Source organism: Toxotes jaculatrix, chromosome 11 (genome assembly GCF_017976425.1).
Source record: "Toxotes jaculatrix isolate fToxJac2 chromosome 11, fToxJac2.pri, whole genome shotgun sequence".
Classification (NCBI taxonomy): domain Eukaryota; kingdom Metazoa; phylum Chordata; class Actinopteri; family Toxotidae; genus Toxotes; species Toxotes jaculatrix.
In genome coordinates, this window is record NC_054404.1 from 528,481 (window position 1) to 548,064 (window position 19,584).

The 19,584-nt window shown below is 47.4% G+C and overlaps 3 protein-coding genes across 6 annotated transcripts in view; 2 read left to right on the forward strand and 1 right to left on the reverse strand.

The window, feature by feature from the left end:
• Positions 1–1,529: 1,529 nt before the first annotated feature.
• On the forward strand, positions 1,530–5,646 carry aifm2 (apoptosis inducing factor mitochondria associated 2). 2 transcript variants are annotated; one of them, XM_041049666.1, is made up of 9 exons: positions 1,530–1,649; positions 1,835–2,011; positions 2,791–2,906; positions 3,035–3,154; positions 3,631–3,723; positions 3,981–4,089; positions 4,178–4,330; positions 4,674–4,874; positions 4,955–5,646. In XM_041049666.1, the coding sequence occupies exons 2-9, from the start codon at positions 1,837–1,839 to the stop codon at positions 5,104–5,106; spliced, it is 1,119 nt and encodes a 372-aa protein (XP_040905600.1). In that variant the 5' UTR covers positions 1,530–1,649; positions 1,835–1,836; the 3' UTR covers positions 5,107–5,646. The 2 variants fall into 2 exon arrangements, with proteins under 2 accessions (XP_040905600.1, XP_040905599.1); XM_041049665.1 differs by lacking the exon at positions 1,530–1,649 and having other exon boundaries at positions 1,669–2,011.
• Positions 5,647–5,707: 61 nt separating this feature from the next.
• elovl6l (ELOVL family member 6, elongation of long chain fatty acids like) lies at positions 5,708–10,807 on the reverse strand. Its single transcript, XM_041049667.1, has 5 exons — positions 10,635–10,807; positions 8,991–9,122; positions 7,802–7,953; positions 6,722–7,383; positions 5,708–6,655 (listed from the first exon to the last, which is right to left on the reverse strand). The coding sequence occupies exons 1-4, from the start codon at positions 10,736–10,738 to the stop codon at positions 6,950–6,952; spliced, it is 822 nt and encodes a 273-aa protein (XP_040905601.1). The 5' UTR covers positions 10,739–10,807; the 3' UTR covers positions 5,708–6,655; positions 6,722–6,949.
• Positions 10,808–12,486: 1,679 nt separating this feature from the next.
• LOC121189528 (PH and SEC7 domain-containing protein 1-like) overlaps positions 12,487–19,584 on the forward strand; it is a 40,089-nt gene continuing 32,991 nt past the window's right edge. For 2 of the 3 annotated variants that reach the window (XM_041049725.1, XM_041049726.1), the window contains exons 1-2: positions 12,487–12,624; positions 14,154–14,201. The gene's annotated coding sequence lies outside the window, so the exon portion shown is untranslated. Of the gene's footprint in view, positions 12,625–14,153; positions 14,202–15,400; positions 15,483–19,584 lie in introns of those variants that run through there. The other variant, XM_041049727.1, reaches the window with a different exon arrangement.

The following is a 19,584-nucleotide window of genomic DNA, read 5'->3' on the forward strand; positions in this document are numbered from 1 at the left end:
CACGTGCCCTTTGTTTTGTTTTGATTTGACATTATGGAAACTGACAAATTCAAATTATAAAGGGTTAATTAATTATAAAGAGTAAATCATGCAGGTGCGTCTTTTCCTGCTAGCACTCTAGAGGCTGAGCTTTTATTCTGAATAAATTCAAATTTCCGGTAATTTCCGGCCTTGTGCTGCGTCACTTTTGACGATTTTCTAAAGGAGCCTAAAATGACGGTGCAGTGCGAAGTGGAGCCGCTGGAGGGCGCTGACACACAGACAGACCACAGAGCGGTGTGTGGGCTGTGACCGCAGGTGAGTCTCACCTGTCACATGAGAACAAACCCGGTTAAACAGGTAAGTAAATAATGACATGGAGTGTTTGTTATGTGGGAATAAAAAGAATACACATAAAAATGAGTTTATATAAAAGTACAAAGCTTTTTCACACAAACATCAGACATAAAAAATCCTGAGCAGCTTCAGAAAACTACAACTTAGATTGAACTGTTCTCATCATCAGAGCTGTTCCTGTAACATCTGATGTTGTTGTTTTGAGACTGAATGGGATCAACATTAAAATGTATTCAAAGGAAATGTCATTATGCTGAATGGCCCCTTTCAGAGTAATGGCTGTTATATTTTTACTTAATTACTAAATTACTGTTGTGTTTATGTGTTCATCCATTTCATGTTACAGTTGGTAAAGACGCAGCTCACTTCATGCTTTTATGTACAGTGGGGTGTTTCATGAATTCCTTCTGAGGCTCAGTTAAGTCATAGAAATAACAACAGTTTATTTACTGGTCATGTTTTGTATTTTAATCTGAATCTGCAGAAACGAATGCTGTCAGGTAAAAGACCTATAAGGCAGAACGAACCACAGTTCAGTGGCGTCCCATTCAGTCATTTCAGAGTCTGATATCGTTCATTTAAACTCGTCAGTTATGATACAAACCACAGGAAATATCTAAACTCTCTTTTGACCTTTTTACTCAACAGCCTGAGTTTCAGAAATCCCAGAAGAGACAGACAGAAAAAAAACATTCAGACCTGAAACATTCAGACTCAGTGTGGATGGTTTGGATCTGAGACCAGTTCACAGCCGAAGCCGTTTCCACTGAGCTGGGAGGATTTCTCAGGTTTGTGATGAAACCAGGTAGAACATCCCACGTTACATCAGCAGAGCAAACACAACAGAACAATGATTATGATGTTAACATTAATTATAATAATAGCAGACTTCTACAGCTTCCAAAGTCCTGAGAGTCAAAGTCAGTGAACGCACCAGAAACCACAGTTTTATAACAGTGACAGGAAATAAAGCTGAGTCACACAAAGTCAGCTGATTTTCACAGAACAGACACTGCGTCTGAGCAGAGACAGTCTCACAGACATGTCTTCTGCTGAGACAAAGAGGATTCATCAGTAAGTAACGTCCATCTTGAACCGAGAAAACTGGACTTTCACACAGGACTTCGATGTTTCCTACAGCGCCTGAAGGCAGCAGCAAAGCCCGCCCCGCCCGCCGTTGAGCTGCGATTGGCGGAGAGCTGGTGTCGTCACAGGGGCGATCGGTAAACAAGTAAACCTCAGCAAACAGGAAACAAGGAGCAGTAAGTGAGGATCCAGGGGTTCGGACTGTCACTCAGCTCTACCTGCGACAGGTGAGTCCACGTGCTGTGACGGAGGAGACGCGTCATGTCACAGGTCGCGATGAGAAAACTCAGTGAAGTTTGACTTCACCTGAAGAACAGAGGGAAAACCCTCCCACACGAGAGCGAGAGACTGTGAAGGAAGTGACGTACTCACTGATTCGTGCGTGTGTGTGTATGTGCGTGTGCGCGTGCAGAGATGGGGGGTCAGGTGTCCTCGGTGGAGGGTGTCCACGTCGTGGTGGTGGGTGGAGGATTCGGAGGCATCGCAGCAGCTCTGCAGCTGAAATCTGAAGGACTGAGCTTCACCCTGATCGACCTGAGGGACGCGTTTCATCACAACGTGGCGGCGCTCCGAGCGTCTGTGCAGCCAGGTAACACCGAGTCTGTCCTCTGACACCGAGTCTGTCCCGTAACTCCGAGTCTGTCCTCTGACACCGAGTCTGTCCCGTAACTCCGAGTCTGTCCTCTGACACCGAGTCTGTCCCGTAACACAGAGTCTGTCCCGTAACACCGAGTCTGTCCTCTGACACCGAGTCTGTCCCGTAACTCCGAGTCTGTCCTCTGACACCGAGTCTGTCCCGTAACACAGAGTCTGTCCCGTAACACCGAGTCTGTCCTCTGACACAGAGTCTGTCCTCTGACACCGAGTCTGTCCCGTAACACCGAGTCTGTCCTCTGACACAGAGTCTGTCCTGTAACACAGAGTCTGTCCCGTAACACAGAGTCTGTCCACTGACACCGAGTCTGTCCCGTAACACCGAGTCTGTCCTCTGACACAGAGTCTGTCCCGTAACACCGAGTCTGTCCTCTGACACAGAGTCTGTCCTCTGACACCGAGTCTGTCCCGTAACACCGAGTCTGTCCTCTGACACGAGTCTGTCCCGTAACACCGAGTCTGTCCTGTAACACAGAGTTTGTCCATTAACAGTCTGTCCCATAACACTGAGTCTGTCCATTGCCTCCAACTTTCAGTTTCATTTCAGAAAAATATTTAGTTTTTATTTAATTAAAAAAATTCTTCTCATAGTTTCCATTTATTGTGAATACAAATAATTAAAATAGAACTTTGTTGTGTTATGATGATTATTGTTGCTGTGTTTGTTGTTGTGTCACAGTGTGTGTGACCTTTGACCCTGTGTCCTGTCCACAGCCTTTGCACAGAGGACGTTCATCCCGTACGCTGAGACGTTTGGAGACAGTTTTGTTCAGGGTCGAGTGGAGCGAGTGGACACCGAGAGACAGACAGTCGTCCTGCAGGGAGGGAGGGTGAGAGGGGTGTGTGTGTGTGTGTGTGTGTGTGTGTGTGTGTGTGTGTGTGTGTGTGTGTGTGCTCGTGTCACACTCTGCTGCTGCGTTCATAAATCCTTCTTCCTCCTAATGTCACAAATAAACAGGAAATCCAGTACTCCCACCTCATCCTGTGCACTGGGACTGATGGGCCGTTCCCCGGGAAGTTCAACACCGTGGCAACGTATCAGACCGCCATCCAGACGTACGAGGACTTCATCAGACAGGTGACGGGACGGAGACTGGGGTCTACAGAGGACCGGTTCATTCATTCTCATTATGGTTCATGTGTTCAGCTGTCGTGTGTGTGTGTGTGTGTCTCTGTGGTGTGTGTGTGTGTGTGTCTGTGTGTCTCTGTGGTGTGTGTGTGTGTGTGTCTCTGTGGTGTGTGTGTGTGTGTGTCTGTGTGTCTCTGTGGTGTGTGTGTCTGTGTGTCTCTGTGGTGTGTGTGTGTGTGTGTGTGTGTGTCTGTGTGTCTCTGTGGTGTGTGTGTGTGTGTGTGTGTCTGTGTGTGTGTGTGTCTCTGTGGTGTGTGTGTGTGTGTGTGTGTGCGTGTGTGTGTGTGTGTGTGTGTGTGTGTGTGTGTGTCTGTGTGTCTCTGTGGTGTGTGTGTGTGTGTGTGTGTGTGTGTGTCTCTGTGGTGTGTGTGTGTGTGTGTGTGTGTGTGTCTCTGTGGTGTGTGTGTGTGTGTGTGTGTGTGCAGGTCCAGGCTGCAGACTCGGTGTTGGTGGTGGGTGGAGGGTCGACCGGGGTGGAGATGGCTGCTGAGATCAAGACGGAGTATCCAGACAAGAAGGTGATGAGAACTGACCTCTGATCAGATCTGAGTGACACTGACGTCTCTGACCTTTGACCCCTGTTGCTGATGGAGTAGCTGTTTCCTATGTAGCTTAAATGACTTCACATTTCACACGACACGTGACAGGACGTTCCCCCTGAAGGCAGACGACTGTGTCACCTGTGCCACCTGTATGAGCGTCACATGATGTCATGTCTCCTGGCCAGCTGGGCCTTGGCTGGGTGACCCCTCCATAACCTTCTTCTCATGTTCAGGTGGTGCTGATTCACTCCAGAATCGGACTGGCCGACCCGGAGCTGCTGCCCAGCGTCCGGCGGCAGGCCAAAGAGGTTCTGCTGGAGAAAGGGGTGGAGCTGGTGCTGGGTATGTGTACCTGTTCGATACCTGCACACAGGTGTTTGGTTCAGCCAGGTTCTGTCTGGGTGTAACAAACCTATCGCGCGTGTTTTAGGACAGAAAGTGACGGACCTGTCTGAGCTGCCGCTGAACGTCACGCAGAAGAACATGAAGGTCACGACAGACAGAGGAGAAACACTGAGCACTGACCTGATCGTCTGCTGCACCGGACTCAGGGTCAACTCTGCTGCCTACGCCTCCAGCCTCTGTGAGACACACACAGACACACACAGAGACACACAGAGACACAGAGACAGAGACACACAGAGACACACAGAGACAGAGACACACAGAGACACACACAGTTTATTCTCTGCTTCGTTCGTTTAAATTCCCAAACCAGGAGGACTGGGTGCAGTGTGATGTTCTGGCCACTAGAGGTCAGCTTCAGCTTCATGAACCGAGCTGATTGGCAGCTTCTCTCCATCGCAGCATACTGAAGCTGATGGTGTGAACATGACATCAGTAGAAGTGCAGAGCACGTTCTGAGGTCAGAGGTCAGATGAAAGGTGAGTCCCACAGAGTGGTGACCAGCGCTGTGTCTCTGACAGCCGGCAGCATGGCGGACAGCGGAGCTCTGAAGGTGAACCAGCAGCTGCAGGTTGAAGGGTTCTCCAACATCTTCGCCGTGGGCGACTGTGCCGATGTGAAAGAGCCAAAGATGGCGTACCACGCCGGACTGCACGCCGCTGTCGCCGTTAGCAACATCACCAACAGTCTGAGGGGGAAGGAGCTGACGTCGTATCACACAGGTATGCACACCTGTCTGCTTTTTCAATTACCCGCTGGAGTCGCTGCTCACCCGTTGACTGATGTCGTCGCTGGTTGCTAGGTAACATCACCATGTTGCTGGCGATGGGCCGGGACGACGGCGTGGGTCAGTTTAACGGGCTGAAGTTGCCTCGTTGGCTCGTTGCTCTGGGGAAGAGTCGAGATCTGCTGCTGTGGAAGAGCTGGAGGGAGATGAAGCAGAAACAACCCTGATACACACACACACACACACACACACACACACACACACACACACACACACACACACACAGCACCGCCTCCCCGTCCAGCAGGATTCATTAACAGTTATTTGTTTCCAAAAGTCCAAAGACAAAGATCAAGAAACGTTTACTCCTTGAGGACTGAAGGTAAACTGCTGACATCTGTTAACCTGATCACGTTAACCTGATCAGGTTAACCTGATCACGTTAACCTGATCACGTTAACCTGATCACGTTAACCTGATCTGTGGCAGCATTTCTGCAGCAATCATAAAACCACTGTCAGTTTTTAGTGGAAATAAAAAGTTGCTGTGAAGTGATTTGACAAACTGAAAATGTTTCAGGCGCCAACGAATCCGACGCGTTTACACTTTGGTGTTATGGATCATTATAACCTGTTTCTGTGATCGTCTGCAGCCATGAGCTGAAGTGTTTAACACACAGACGATGGAAAACTGCTGGACACTCCTGCTGATTCTACGTTTCTGTAGTTTGTCTCAGAGCTGATTAAAAACACTTTTGATTGAACGAATCAAAGCTGATCTCAGAGCCTGATCCTGGAGCAGAGTCTGTGCCACTGAGTCCACATGAAGCAAAATTGCAAAACACTTTATTCCATTTTTTTCAAACAATAAATAAAACATTTAAAACCTGAACTAATTAAATAAAAACTAATTGAAGATCGTGGTGTTTTCATTCAGCAGCTGTTACAAAAGAAGCTTCAGTGTGTTCATACAGAAAATCCCCTCACAGTCCACGCTTCCTCCAGAGTTTCACATCACACACTGAAACATTTCATGGACAGAGAAAAACATTTTAAACATGTGATTTACATGATTTAAACCAGCAGAAAATACAAAAAGTAAAATCAACTGTGGAAGAGAAACATGTGGAGACTTTTCCAGCAGCCAATCAGCAGCCATCATACGTCTAATCAGCACCAATAACTGAAGCGGTTGTTTCTCAGCTGATTAACAAAAAACTGAATCTGAGCATTGATTCTCAAACAGTTGATCATCAGAAGTTTAACTCTGCCTGACGCTGATTTCAGCCTGAAGAATCTCAGCACACAGGCAGCGAGGATTCACAGACTCACAGGACCTGAACAGACACCGGTGACATTAAAGCCAACGTGAATGGAGGTGTGGTGGGGAGGTGAAACCAGCCAAACCAGTATGAGGAGGCTGGGAGTGGCTGGTTTCATCAGCCTGCTGGAACGTGCTGGAACGTGGGTGTGTGTGTGTTTCTGGAAAAGAAACCTGAATGCTGACTCTACACCTGAGCGTCCACCTGTTGTCAAACGTCTCCTTCCTCTGACGTTTGTTTTTGTTGAAGAGATTTTTCTGTAAATGGTGATGAAGTGTGATGAACCGCTCTGATCTGTGTTAAACACGGTGCCGTCATCGTGGATGGATTAACCTGAACACACCTGGTTCAGTCATTTTCACTCAGACACACTGATTCTCAGTTGAGCTGCAGTTTTCTGTTGCACAGTGAACTGAACATCAGGTTCAGGTGATAAACCAGTTTATCACCTGAACCTGATTTTCTGTTGCACAGTGAACTGAACATCAGGTTCAGGTGATAAACCAGTTTATCACCTGAACCTGATGCTGACTCTGAAAATCTTGGGTTTTATTTCTGCTTCTTTACAGGAAACTACGGGAGCTGAAGAGTGTGAACCTGCTCGTCACGTCCTGTACGAGACGCTGAGTGTCCTTCACAGGTTCCTCTGTCCTGAAAAACGTCTCATAGAGTTCTTTTTTTTTTTTTTTCAGTCAGTCTTTAAACATCCTCATCGAGACACACACAGCGTCTCCTGATGCTCCGGGCCTCTACTCGGCCTTGTCGGTCTTGCCCTCGGCACCGTGGCGGCGCAGGTAGGTCTGGTAGAAGAAGTTGGAGAAGAGCAGCAGGTAGCTGAGGTACATGAGCGTGGCCCAGGTGATGTTGTCGATGCGGGAGGGGCAGTCTCCCTGCTGCATCCAGCGGTACACCAGCCCGCTCACCGCCAGCCCCATGGCCATCTGAGCGATCTGAGCGCTGGTGATGAGCACGGCGAAGGGCCGCGGCACACGCAGGCCGGCGGCACGTGCCGCGTAATAGCTGTACATGAGGGCGTGTACGGTGTAGTTCATGGTCATGAACCAGCCCCCACCGGCCACCATGTCTTTGTAGGAGTACCAGGAGTAGAGCAGCACAGTGATGTGGTGGTACCAGTGCAGGAAGAGCAGCTTCTGCTTCCTGAGCACGATGAACGCTGTGTCGCCTGCAAGACAAGAAGCAGGGATCAGTCCACGGACCGAAAATCAAACCGCTATTATTCAGTTATTCTGTTATTCAACAGCAACTGTTTATCAAGCTAAAGCAGCTGCTTCAGTCCCTGAAAAGTGAAGCTCTGTGGATGTTTCCTGAAGTGGGTTAAAATCCACTAATCCAATCATCAGCAGCTGCAGCCTTAGTTCTGATCATTTTCATTCATTAATAATCAACAAGTCTCATGAAAGGTAAAGTGACATAAATGATTATTAGTTAGAATCAAAGTCGTGTTCGTCAGTGAATCGTAGGAAATAAGTGATTTCCTCAAACGGTCGTAAACGAACACTAACTGCTGTCTGTCCCCGAGTCTGAAGACCCAGGAACCCAAGAACCAGGAGCAGAGGAAACGAGAGCGGACATGAACTGACCGAGTTCCGGAGCTTTGCTCAGGACGAAGGCGTAGGCCCAGAACCTGCTGATGGGGCCGCTGTAGAAGCTCTGGTCGCAGACGGACCGTCGGAAGCCGCTGCTGCTCAGGATGTGGATCATGTAGGATCCGGTTCGGACCGCACCGACGATGCTGAAAGCACAGACACAACACACAGGAGGAAACCAGTCAGACCAGGAGCACCAGGTAACACACTGATGGACCCGCACACACACACACACACACAAAAAAAGCATGTTGGATCACATCCTGGACACATGACCTCTGACCTCTGTTCTTACTGTGGGTGAACAGCTGTATTAACTTGTACGAAACTTGAGCCACCACTGACAAAGACTCTGTTTGCTCCTCTGATTTAAAAACTGCTGCACCCAAAAGAGAGAGATATTAATTATTTATTTCAATGTCAGATTCACAAAGACATTTTTTATTTTCCTGACAAAAACAGAAAAACATTCCACCTGAAAACCTCTGACACTGGTTCTGACTGAAAGAGAAAAGACTTTGGATTTCAAACTGAGCTTTGGCTTCGTGATTTCATCCCTGTGTCTGTCAGAGCTAACCAAACTCTGAACAGGTGAACAGGTGTTTAAGAGGAGTCGCAGCAGATTGGACCTGTCCTGTCAAAGACACAGAGGAGCCGGTCTGAAGGATGACACCTTGTTTGTGGAGCAGGTTCAGGTTTCAGGTGCTCAGAAACCGTCGCCCGGGTCGACTGACGGCTCTGTATTGTTCTCAGAGCTGAGCCGACACCTCAACGCGCACAAAACAAACACGGCCAGTCGCCACCCGGGCCGCTGCTGTGAATCAAACACACCTGAGCTGTGACTGCCCTCCTGTCTGATGGGCGGTGGGTTACCGTGGAGACAGACAGGAACTGTTATTCAACATAACAGGGCACTGAGGCAACGTGCCCCTGGTTACCGTGGAAACAGAGGCGGTCAAAGTTTGCATTTGTCATGAGGAGGAAGCAACTTTGTCTCCATGGAAACGACTTCATTTGAGACCGAAGAAAAACCTCAACTAACATCTTCCTCTCTTCGTTCTTGTGGCTCTGTTACTGCAAAACTTTGACTCCTCTACAGCTCACTCACAGATCCGGATCAGACCAGAGCTCAGCTGCACAACCTGACGATGAACACAGACACACACTGGCAGGCGAGTGTTACCTGAAGACAGCGAGGCTGAGCGACCAGAGGACGAGCGGCCGCCGCAGGTTCATCCTGGGCCGAGGCTTCATGTAGTGCTGACCTCCAAACACCAGGGCGGCGTACAAAGCGCTGAACACAAAGGACTTACTCCTGCAGAGATAAAACAAGAGAGTCTGAGGATAGAGAGGCGGAGGACAGAGAGGCGGAGGACAGAGAGGCGGAGGACAGAGAGGCGGAGGACAGAGAGGCGGAGGACAGAGGGGCGGAGGACAGAGAGGCTGAGGAGAAAGAGGCGGAGGACAGAGAGGCGGAGGACAGAGAGGCGGAGGACAGAGAGGCGGAGGACAGAGAGGCGGAGGACAGAGAGGCTGACGCTGACCAGCTGGTGAGTCAGTGACCAGGAGACGAGCTCCTCAGCAGACACTGTCAGGAACAGGAACAGGAAGAAGCCAGGTCAGATCAGAGATTCAGAAACTGACCCAGACAGACGGGACACAACATGGCGGCCTAACATCAAGACAAGAGACAGAAGGAGACGCTGATCTTAAACAGTCGTCCCACCACACGTGTCCTCTAAATTCACCCTCATATCCTTCATTCACTCATTCACTCACTCAGCAAAAAACGTTTCCTGTGTAACAGGAAGTGTACCTGTGAGATGTTCACACCTGAGGCAGGTATCAGGCATCAGCTGTTAATCTTTAGTCTTTTTAAAGCTCTGACAAATACTTGAAAAGTGTTTTTTATGACAAACTCTGAGATTTAATCCCACTGAGGATTTTTACAGTGGAGTTTATTTCTGAGCTTATTTTAATATTTCATCATCAGAGGGAGGAGACGGGCGGAAGCTTCCTCCTACCCGGAGTGACCGGATCTAAAGTAAATACAACAACATACCACAAATACACAGGTGTGACATCACTCTGCAGTGACTCACCTGTGATACACCTGTAGTCTGCACTGAGCAGACTTGTGTAACGCTCTGGCATCTTTCTCACATTCCTTTTAGCGCCTTGTAATCCGGGCAGTACTTCAGAGTGCTATGCGTCTGCCCCGAATCTCTGCTGCTCCGAAAGCCTCACCAAATCCCCTTCATAAATCATTAGGTTTTAAGATTTCTAGCTTATCTGTCCATTACGCGAACGTAAGACACGAGTATTCAATTTCTGTTCCAAGTATGTAGCAAGAGCTCCTCTGTTCGGCTCCAACACAATTCACAGAAATGCTCTTCATTCCAACAAACCCAACAGATATTCAGAAACCCAACAGAAGCGATCATCACTATATCAGCCGCCGCCTCTGGCTGTCTCTGATGGTTAGCAGTAAAGAATTTTTGGCAGCGAGCAAACCGGTGAAGGTGGAAGTACGTTCAAACGAGAGTTGGCTGATGTGTTGGATGTTTGCCGAAACAAAGCCTGGGACCGAAACATCCCGAAACTGTCTTCATAAATATGTTTAAACACTGAGTTCCTTTCCCGGCAGGAGATTTATTAAAAATCGGGACATATTCCAATGGAACTCGGAACGCAGCGTCTTGATTGTAGAGACCGCGGTTTATCGGAATATTTCTACTGAGCCTGGCTGTTTGGGTAGATTTCAGAGCTCAGTGGAAGCAGCTGATTTAGTTTCAAATGGAATGAAACAGAAACAGTGTTAGCTTACCAGTTAGCCTGCATCCACTCTATCGCCCCTCTGTCGTCAAACCGCCGCTCGAAGCTGTACTCGGACAGCGGGAGGTGAAAGTCTGTCTCATTCATCTGCATCATGTCTGCTCAGCAGCTTCCGACCTGTCTGACGAAGTATGCCTGAGCTCAGTCAGCTCCCATCAACTCAACAGCTCCTCTGGTCTGTCTCACCTGTTTCTGTCCCAATTAAAGCCTATTACCAGGGGGCGGGGCCTCGGGGAGCCACCTGTTGGCTGCTGAGGACTGTGGGATTACTTTCATTCATGTTTTTTGGTATGTTCACTGACTTTTTAACTCTGATAATCCTCTGTAGAAGATAAAGAAAGCAGAGTAAATAAAATTAAAATAACTGAAGAGTTAACTCATATTAAAATGTGGTTTTATTCTGATTTAAGGATCAAATTCTCAGTTTGTAAACACGAAGCTGTGACTCAGACCTCACAGAATTTTTATTTATTTATTTATTTTTACTCTGCTTTTTTTTTTTTGTTTGTTTCTTAAGTAAAACACCTGAAAACTTCTCACCTGGTGTTTACAGCACCACAGCAGAATAATCTGATAAACTGAACCTGAGTCAGTCTGACAGATCATTTCTCATCTGAAACTTGTTCCAGGTCACAGGAGAGTTTCACTGCTTCACACAGGTTTCCCTCAGCCCTGAGCTGAAGAAAACGTTTGAGGTACGTGTTCTTTTCTGGAGTATTTCTGTTTAAAGTAAAGTCTCTGAACACTTTACACTAACTACACCAGCACTCACCTGGCAGAGGACGGTGACGTGTCCAGGAGAGTCTCTGACCCTGTTCCCAGACTCTCAGAGCTGCTGTGGGTGGAGGTCAGAGTCTCCTGAAAGTCTGTCAGCTGATTGTTTCTGTGGCTGACGAGAGACAGAAGCAGCAGGACGTCCAGTTTCGTGTGTGTGTGTGTGTGTGTGTGTGTGTGTGTGTGTGTGTGGTGTTCCCAGCTTTGACCTGATGCTTCCTCCTCACAGTTCAAACAGAAATGTTCTTTGTGTTTTCACATCGTACAGTCACAGACTGATTACAGCTCGATTAACAGTCTGAATGAAAAACGTCCTTTTTCCAGAGAAATACAACAAACCAGGGACATGAATCTCTCTGCTTTACCTTATTTGGTTTCAGTGTGGTGTAGTGACCCCAGGGGCCCATTATCAGCCCAGGGGCCCATTATCAGCCTGTTATTATTCCTCATTAATGATAATTATGTCTGAGCAGAGCGAGGCAAACAAACTGTCGCTTCACTAGTTTCAGTAGCAACAAACTCATTCAACACAAAGAGCAGCTCGAAGACAGGTGATGTCAGGTGAGGTATGTGTGTGTGTGTGTTCATGTGATTTATGTGTGCTTGTTTTTATATCCCAGTGGGGACTGCTCAGTAAGCTGAGGCCCCCACAGGCGGAGACTGTTCCAGGGTTCGGACCCGGTTTCGGGGCCCAGGTTAGAACCAGGTATAGGGTCCGGGGAGTCATACTGTCAGTGAGTGTCCTCACAGAAACAAGAAGAGAGGAATGTCTGTGAGCGTGTGTTCGCGGTCGCTGTCTGGTCTGTCCGGGCTGACGTTTCTATACGTCGCTGTTACGTCACTTAAACGATGCGGAAGTTGAAGTCACCGTGGAGAACGTAAACTAATGTCAAACAGCCGCCGACAAATGAAGAGAGGAGCGACGAAAGCGAAAGAAAAAGGAGGAGAAGAAACGGAGTGAACCGCGGACACGGCGGACACTTTACCTCCAGCGGCACTTTCACCGCTACCGGCATGTAACGTAACTTAGCTAGCCGTTACTGCTGCTACTCCCGTAGTTCGTTACAGCTGCCCTCTCCGCGGCGGTCGGTTGGGTCGTTACCGTTGAATGGACCGACCGGGTGACCCAGAGTTCACGTCGGTGTTGCTGTGTGGTTCGATGGGTCGCTAAAAGCTGCAGCCTCGCTACGTTCTGTTCTCCGTGGAAGGTAAGTGAACAGTCCGCGAAACCCCTTTGAAAAACAGCTGCGTTCAAGCTTTCTTTTGAGGTTAGGTAAATTACACAAACGCCTCATTATAACTGATGGCCTTTCACGGTTTAGCACCGTCTCCTCATTAACTCGGCAAACACATTACTGCAGCAAACAACATTTTCTTGAAGTAAAATTTCTACTTTTACAAACCTTCGTCTGTTAACGGTTGTCTTTACAAAATCATGGTCCACCCCGCTGAGCGGTGGCTAACAGCAACGCGGGTCTCTTGGAAAAGTCGTTGTTTCAGCGAAGATAGTGCTGTATGGTCGATTGTACACATGCCGAACTGTAAAGTATTTTTATGTGGTCTATAAAAGCGTTAAAATACACGCGGAGCCCTGTTTTCGGTGAACAGTAACAAAGGAGAGCGTTAAACCGACAGTATTTTGAAAGGAGTTCAAGCGTTCTGGTTGATCGCGAGCACAACGGGTGTCGGAGCTTGAAAGAGCAGCAGAAACGGGTGTTTTTCTTTATAAAACAGACCCAGTAAGAGAGCTCTGTGCTGCTAAACAAAGTGCGTATCAACACGGTTTATGTTTGTATGTTTGTTTTATGGATTAAAATGCAGATATATTCGAACAAATTGTGTGAACTGAACCGAGTCTTCTGTGCTCATCAGTCAGGCTCAGGGATGTGGAAGGTCGAGCAACCTTTAAAAAGACAGAGCTCAACATCTGACAGTAAGAAGAGTCGAATCGCTGCTGCTGCTGGGTTTAGGGTTAGGGTTTGCTGCACTGAGCGCTTAGAAAAAACAGGAGCTGGTGCGTTTTGCTAAATCTAAATCTTCTTTGTATTTGTCTGTTGTTCTGTGATAGCAGCTAATATTTACAGTCAGGTGTGTCAGAGGTGGTCCGGCTGCAGGTTCTGCGCTTATTTTCGGTACTGATCAGGCTGTTCTTTAAATATGTGAAATGCTCATGGTGGATCACCTGGGACCAGAGTGATGTGCTTGGATTCCTAATGTCTAACCACTGGGAAAAAACAAGGTTTTACATTTTTATTTTATTTTATTGTATTGATTAGTTGATTTATAGATAATTAGTTGGTGAAACAATTTGATGATCAGTTATACATTTAAGTCATTTATCAGGCAAATAAGTCCAAGCATTCTGTGCTTCCAGCTTCTTATTCTCTGTTTTATTTCCTTTTAATCTGAAAATCTGTTGGTCGGACGAAGCAGAAGGTGAGAGGACGTCTTGTTGAAGAGAGAGGAGCTGTGATGGAAAACTCAGGTTTCCTTTTCCTCACACTGGGACATACTTCTCTGATTATTCACTGAGCTCTGAAGTGTCTTGTTTGGTCCGACCAAAACAATGCATCTCATCAGGTTCGTGTGGAGCTCTGTGTCTCAGAGGAGTCAGATCCATCACACAGTTTCACGTTTGAGTGTAAAAGTGGGATTTGTTGAAAGTCAGAGAAGAAAACGAAGAAGAAGTAAAAGACTTTATGTAATCTGATCTTCTTCTGATCTTCTCTTCTTTCAGACTTCCTGTCGTCAGCCATCCTGTCTGATTCCGGCTCCAGTATCCGAGGTACTGCTGCACTGTCCACACACACACACACACACACACACAGTCAGATGTATTTCTCCTGGGTTAGGGGAGCAGGGGCCGTGGTGGGAGCTGCACAGACACTGGCAGTTTGTCCCGCTGGTTGTTTTATTAAACATGATAAAAAGAGGATTTTGACAGAGCCCATCTGTGTCCGGCGTCCAGACTGCCGTCAGCACTGCATTCAGAAACACAGCCTCGTCGTTCGTGTCAGTGAGAGCGCTGTGTGCAGAGGCTTGTTAGCAGGTGTGTATGCTGAAATCAGCCCTGCGTTCCAACAAAGCCAGGTGCTGGTGGGGGCGTGTTCCAGTCTGAGTGACAGCTCAGTGTGTTTAAAAGTTTATCAGACACCAGACCACTGTGAAAAAGGGTTTTCAGTCCGTTCTGCAGGGACCCAGGAGATGTATTAGACGCATGCTAACACGTTAGCATACAGCAGAAGACAGACGCTGCTTACGTTGGTGTTTCAGTGTGTAACACAGGCTCGTGATCAGATTCATGCAGCTCATACTGGGCTCAACAAACTCTACAGATGGAAGCTGCTACAGAACGAGGAGCCATTCCTGGTTTACCTCACCGTGTCGATGTTTCTGTGGAAACCCGTGTGTTGTGATGTCAGGACGAAGTTGAGTCCAAATGACTGAAATGGAGGTTCACTGGAAACCATGATAAAAGAGATCTGAGGTCCAAACCTGGCGTCGGAAAGGTTTTGGGTGCTTTAGAGGAACGTAATCAGTTTGTTATTGTAGTTTGCCAAAGCGATGGTTTGGACGGAGCACCTACTACGACCTGAACGTTTGGTATGCTGCTCTCTGGTGGTGAGAAAACAGTAAGAAGACAGAAAAACATAAAAGCTGTGGAAATTTTATGAACTGGGATCTGGATCAAAGTGGAACCTGTTATGAAAACCCCACGGTCACCGCACTGGAAGGACGCGCAGTGTCCTGGACAGCAGCAGTGATGGACTGAGCAGATTAACTAAGTCAACACTGACACTTTCAAGGAAGAAAGTCACTGATGTTTAACGACCATTTTCTAAGAGAGACCAAAACACAAGTGGTAGAAGCTGCTCTGAAACTGGTGAGTTTCAGTTTATCATCACTTATTATTAAAAGGACGTTTTCCAGATATGTTTGATATCTGGAATCTGTGACTTTCCATGTTTCCTTTTTCAGAAAAGATGAAGGATGTTTTGGAAATAAACATCATCTGATCTTGGTACTTGTTGGTTTCCAGCGGAGTAGAACGTCGTCCACTGACCAGGTAACGTGACGTCTCTGATTCCCATCATGTTATAGAAGCAACTTAACAGTCCTTAGCTGTAGAATATGGAGGATTCAGCAAACACGGTTAATGTGTCTGACTATCATCTGGTCTTTGATCTGTAATCATGAGATAAATCATCAGCAGATTTATGAATGGAACAGCTTTAAGTCTATGTTCAGTGTGTTTGTTATATTTGAACATTAAGTTCACAAAACACCTGTAAGATAAATCCTGCTGTGTAACAGCTGAACGTTAAAGGGTTGTTGTTAAAGTTTACCTTGGTAACGAAGCCATGGTGTTCCACGGTAAACGGTGAGGTCACACCCCGTCGCCCAGCCCCTCTGTAGTGCACTGTGACATCACTTCTGGGGGTGTGACTCGTTGTTTGAGCAGCCTGTGTCTCTGCTGTGACACTGCATGTGGTCCTTTTAAAGCAGCTCCAGGTCAGCTGACCCTCTGACCCCCCCACTGCTGCCACCCACCTCACCCCCACCTGCTTCTAAGCTGTGTGCTGCCTTACCATCTGTCAGCGCTGCTCATCATTGGCTGAAGGAGCTCAGGTCTGCAGGCAGCGGAGGACGAGATTGGCTGGCACAATGCCTGGAAGAAGTGGGCGTGGGCATCAGCTGATTGATAGAGATCGGAAGTGGAGGAGGAGGGGTGAGGAGGAGGAAGAGGAGGAGCCGGAGGAGGAGAAGCCGAGTCGAGTCCGTAAATCCATGATGAGCCGGCTCTGCTGCAGACAACAAGTGTTCATTAGAGAGAGGGAGAGAGGAGGGCGAGGGAGGATAAAACGAGGCTACTCTATAACAGAGAGAGAGAGACTGACGGGACATAAGAGAGAGGAAAAGGACGTTACCACGGCAACTCAGGACGTCACTGCAGCGGTGAGGACACACAGGTAAGGTTACAGCTGTGTGTGTGTGTGTGTGTGTGTGTGTGTTAACGTGTTGGAACATGTGTCTGCATATGTGTGGTTTTATAAGTGTGTGTTGGTGGATTGAGCAGTGCATGCTGGGAGGGGGGAGGAGGAGTGAGTGTTGGGGGAATCCTATTAGCAGAGTCCAGGAAAAGTAGGGCTAACTGTGCTTATCAGTGTGAGTGCGTGTGCAGGGACACACGCCACCTGCAGAGCCACAGCGTCTCAGGAATGTTCGCCGCGCTCGCTGCTTTCGTTTTCTCAGCGTCAGATCTGAGGCTCTAAATAAAGATCTGTTCCTGCTGCAGCTCACAGCTGAACCAGCTGAGCCGAGGTGCTGGAAGAAGCACTTCACCTGTGCGTGCTCGGTTTGGTGGAGTTCAGCTGTGTGGCTGTAAACTGTGAGGGCAGAGTTCAGCTTCAGGTAAAGCTTTGTACCGTCCGCTGCTTCTCACTCCGTTCTCAGTGTTTTTAATCACACTTCATTTAGTAAAACTGATGAAATAAAGCTTAGTTGGAAACATGAGGATGAAGTGGACGAAGGAGAGATGGAGTCAGAGAGCAGAGCGAACATCTACAGGACAGACTTCTCCCGTCTGGGACAGGACGTACACCTGATGGTTAACCTGGTTAATTGATTATCTGATTGGCTGCAAATTAATAGTGAAAAATAGTGTTGCCTCTATGAGCTGAACAGATGTGTGTCAGCATCAGTACTGTACACTGTGTGTGTGTGTGTGTGTGTGCTGTCAGTGTTACTGAAACGACAGAGACAAAGTCAGGGAAACACAGGTGTTTACAGGTGAAGTGTGAATCACACACTTTGCCCCTGAACCTTCGGCGGGTTCTTCAGAGTAAACAGGAAGTGTTTGTGTTTCCCGTGTGCTGGGATCTGTCCCCTCTCTGCTCTGGGCAGGTTCAGATACTCAGGTTCAGCCTCGCTGTGATTTAAAGCTCCTGTGTGCACCGTCACAGCACAGTCACAGATCTATGGCCGCTGTGGTCACATGTTTCTTCTGAGCTTCGTTTTTCACTCGTCAGTCGACAACTTTCTTGTTTGGTTTCATTTATGACAGATGAAAACTGAAAGTCTGAATCCAGATTTCTGTCTCCACACACTGTCACACACACACACACACACACACACACTCCAATATGTTCCAGATGTGCATCATGTGTGGAAACATCCTGGCATCAGATCTTATGCAGATCAGATTAACTGCAGCTGGGCTCATATACATCTTTAGTCCCAGTAATTACCTCGATAAATAAAATCATAGCAGTGACGCACAACTTTGTGCGTTTGACAGTGATTTTGTAGAAAGTGTCTGCACAGAGCCCAGAGTCTGTCTGAGCTCTGAGACTCTTCGCAGACGCACACAGGACGACAGCTTCGGCTCTTCTCTGCTGTCGACAGCAGCGTTAGTTAGACCAGTGTTTCTTGTGGTTGTGGGCAGGTGGGTGATGTTATTTGCCACAGGTGTGACAGGTGTGACAGGTGTGACCCTGGGCTGTGTGTGCAGGAGACGTGGAAGCTCCTCATCATGTAATGGGCTGAACTGAAATTTACTGAAATCGTTTTTAACTGGTTGATTCATCTGTTTTCTGCTGCCTCTCTGGGTCCAGGTCACACTGAGAACCAACCTGTTTTCTGTCAGCGAATCAGAACTCTGAATCCTGCTGAGTGGACCGCAGGTCTGCGTTCATCCTTACAGCGTATTGGTTAAAACATAAAAAGGGCTCCTCCGGGTTCCCAGGACTCCAAACGGTCGGTTACTCCTGCCTGGCACTGTGTCTGGGACAGAGAGACGTCCTCAGAAAGGAGGGAAAATCAAATCAGCACTGTTTTCTGTTACCACTGTTACACAGGAGTTTACTGGACACACACTGAGGACAGAAGTGAAGCTGTTAAAATGTGGGACCTTTAAATGTCTTCAGATTAAAGTGACTGTGACAGTGATGAGGACGGATGTCTGAGCAGCAGGAGGCTGATTCAGTAAACGCTGTTTTCTTCCTCTCACATTACTCTGCAGGAGAGAACACCTCCCTTTGATTAGGTCACTCTGTCCCTGTGTCCATTTCATAAAGGATTCAATCTGAATGATAATTATCAAGAGACGTGTGTAAGTCGTCTTTTCCATGGAGAATTGAAAGCTGACATTTCTTTGAAAAGGTCCACGGTGGAACATTCTTCTGACAGAAGCAGGCCTGATGTGGCCTGCAGTGTTTTATATAACAGTGTGTATTTATATAATTTGTCTTTCATATTAAAAATCCCACATTCTGTCAAAAAGGCTGAATAAGTGGACACAGAGCATGGTCCTCCAGCAGGGACACTGGTCCCAGTTCGTTTAGATTTCTGCTCAGAGGTCATGAAGGACCAAATCAAATTTCCCAACATGTAACCACACCTGCTCAGGTGTTTCCTCCCTCATTTCAGTTTCCCAGCGACATCATAGGTTGAGTTTTGTTCAGTGAGGTGAAAACTTGTTTTTTACGATTCTTTAATCTGCCTCAGGAAACATTTCTGACTTCAGACACTGATGCACTGAGCAGTTAAATGTGTTTTGCTGATGAAAACGGGACTGAAATTGGTTTTATGTCATGAAACTATTCACAACTCAACACGTCACAGTTGTAATAACAACTGAGACACTTCCGTCCTTTATGTCCTGAGCCTGCGGTCTCTGTCAGGACTGTCCCTGATCACACCACAGACTGGAACATCAGTCCTGCAGTTAAAAACAAATCCCAGGTCAGTTTGTTATCGTGACCAGTGGAGAAAATCAGGTGCAGCTCAGTAACAGAGACACACTGTGTGTGTTTGTGCAGATGATGGAACAAACTGCAGCAGATGCCTGTTGTTGTCATGGATTGAAATACAAACCTGAGGTTGTGTTACGGCCGGTGTTGTGTTTCTGGCTCGGTCGATGTTTCTGTGTTGCAGATGCAGTTTATCACGTTCAGGAATAATTATCGGGCACATGCAGTTCACATGAAGCGCAGATATTCAGATGAAAGATGTTTCACACGGAAACTTTTATCAAATGAAAGAAGATAGTTAAAAGTATGTAAGTTGAAGTTGAAGCACTGAACTGGTTTGATGTGTGAGAGCTGTCAGGAGCTGGGGGGCAGGTGTAGTATCAGCAGTGTATAGCAGCTGAAATTAGGTGAAGTTTA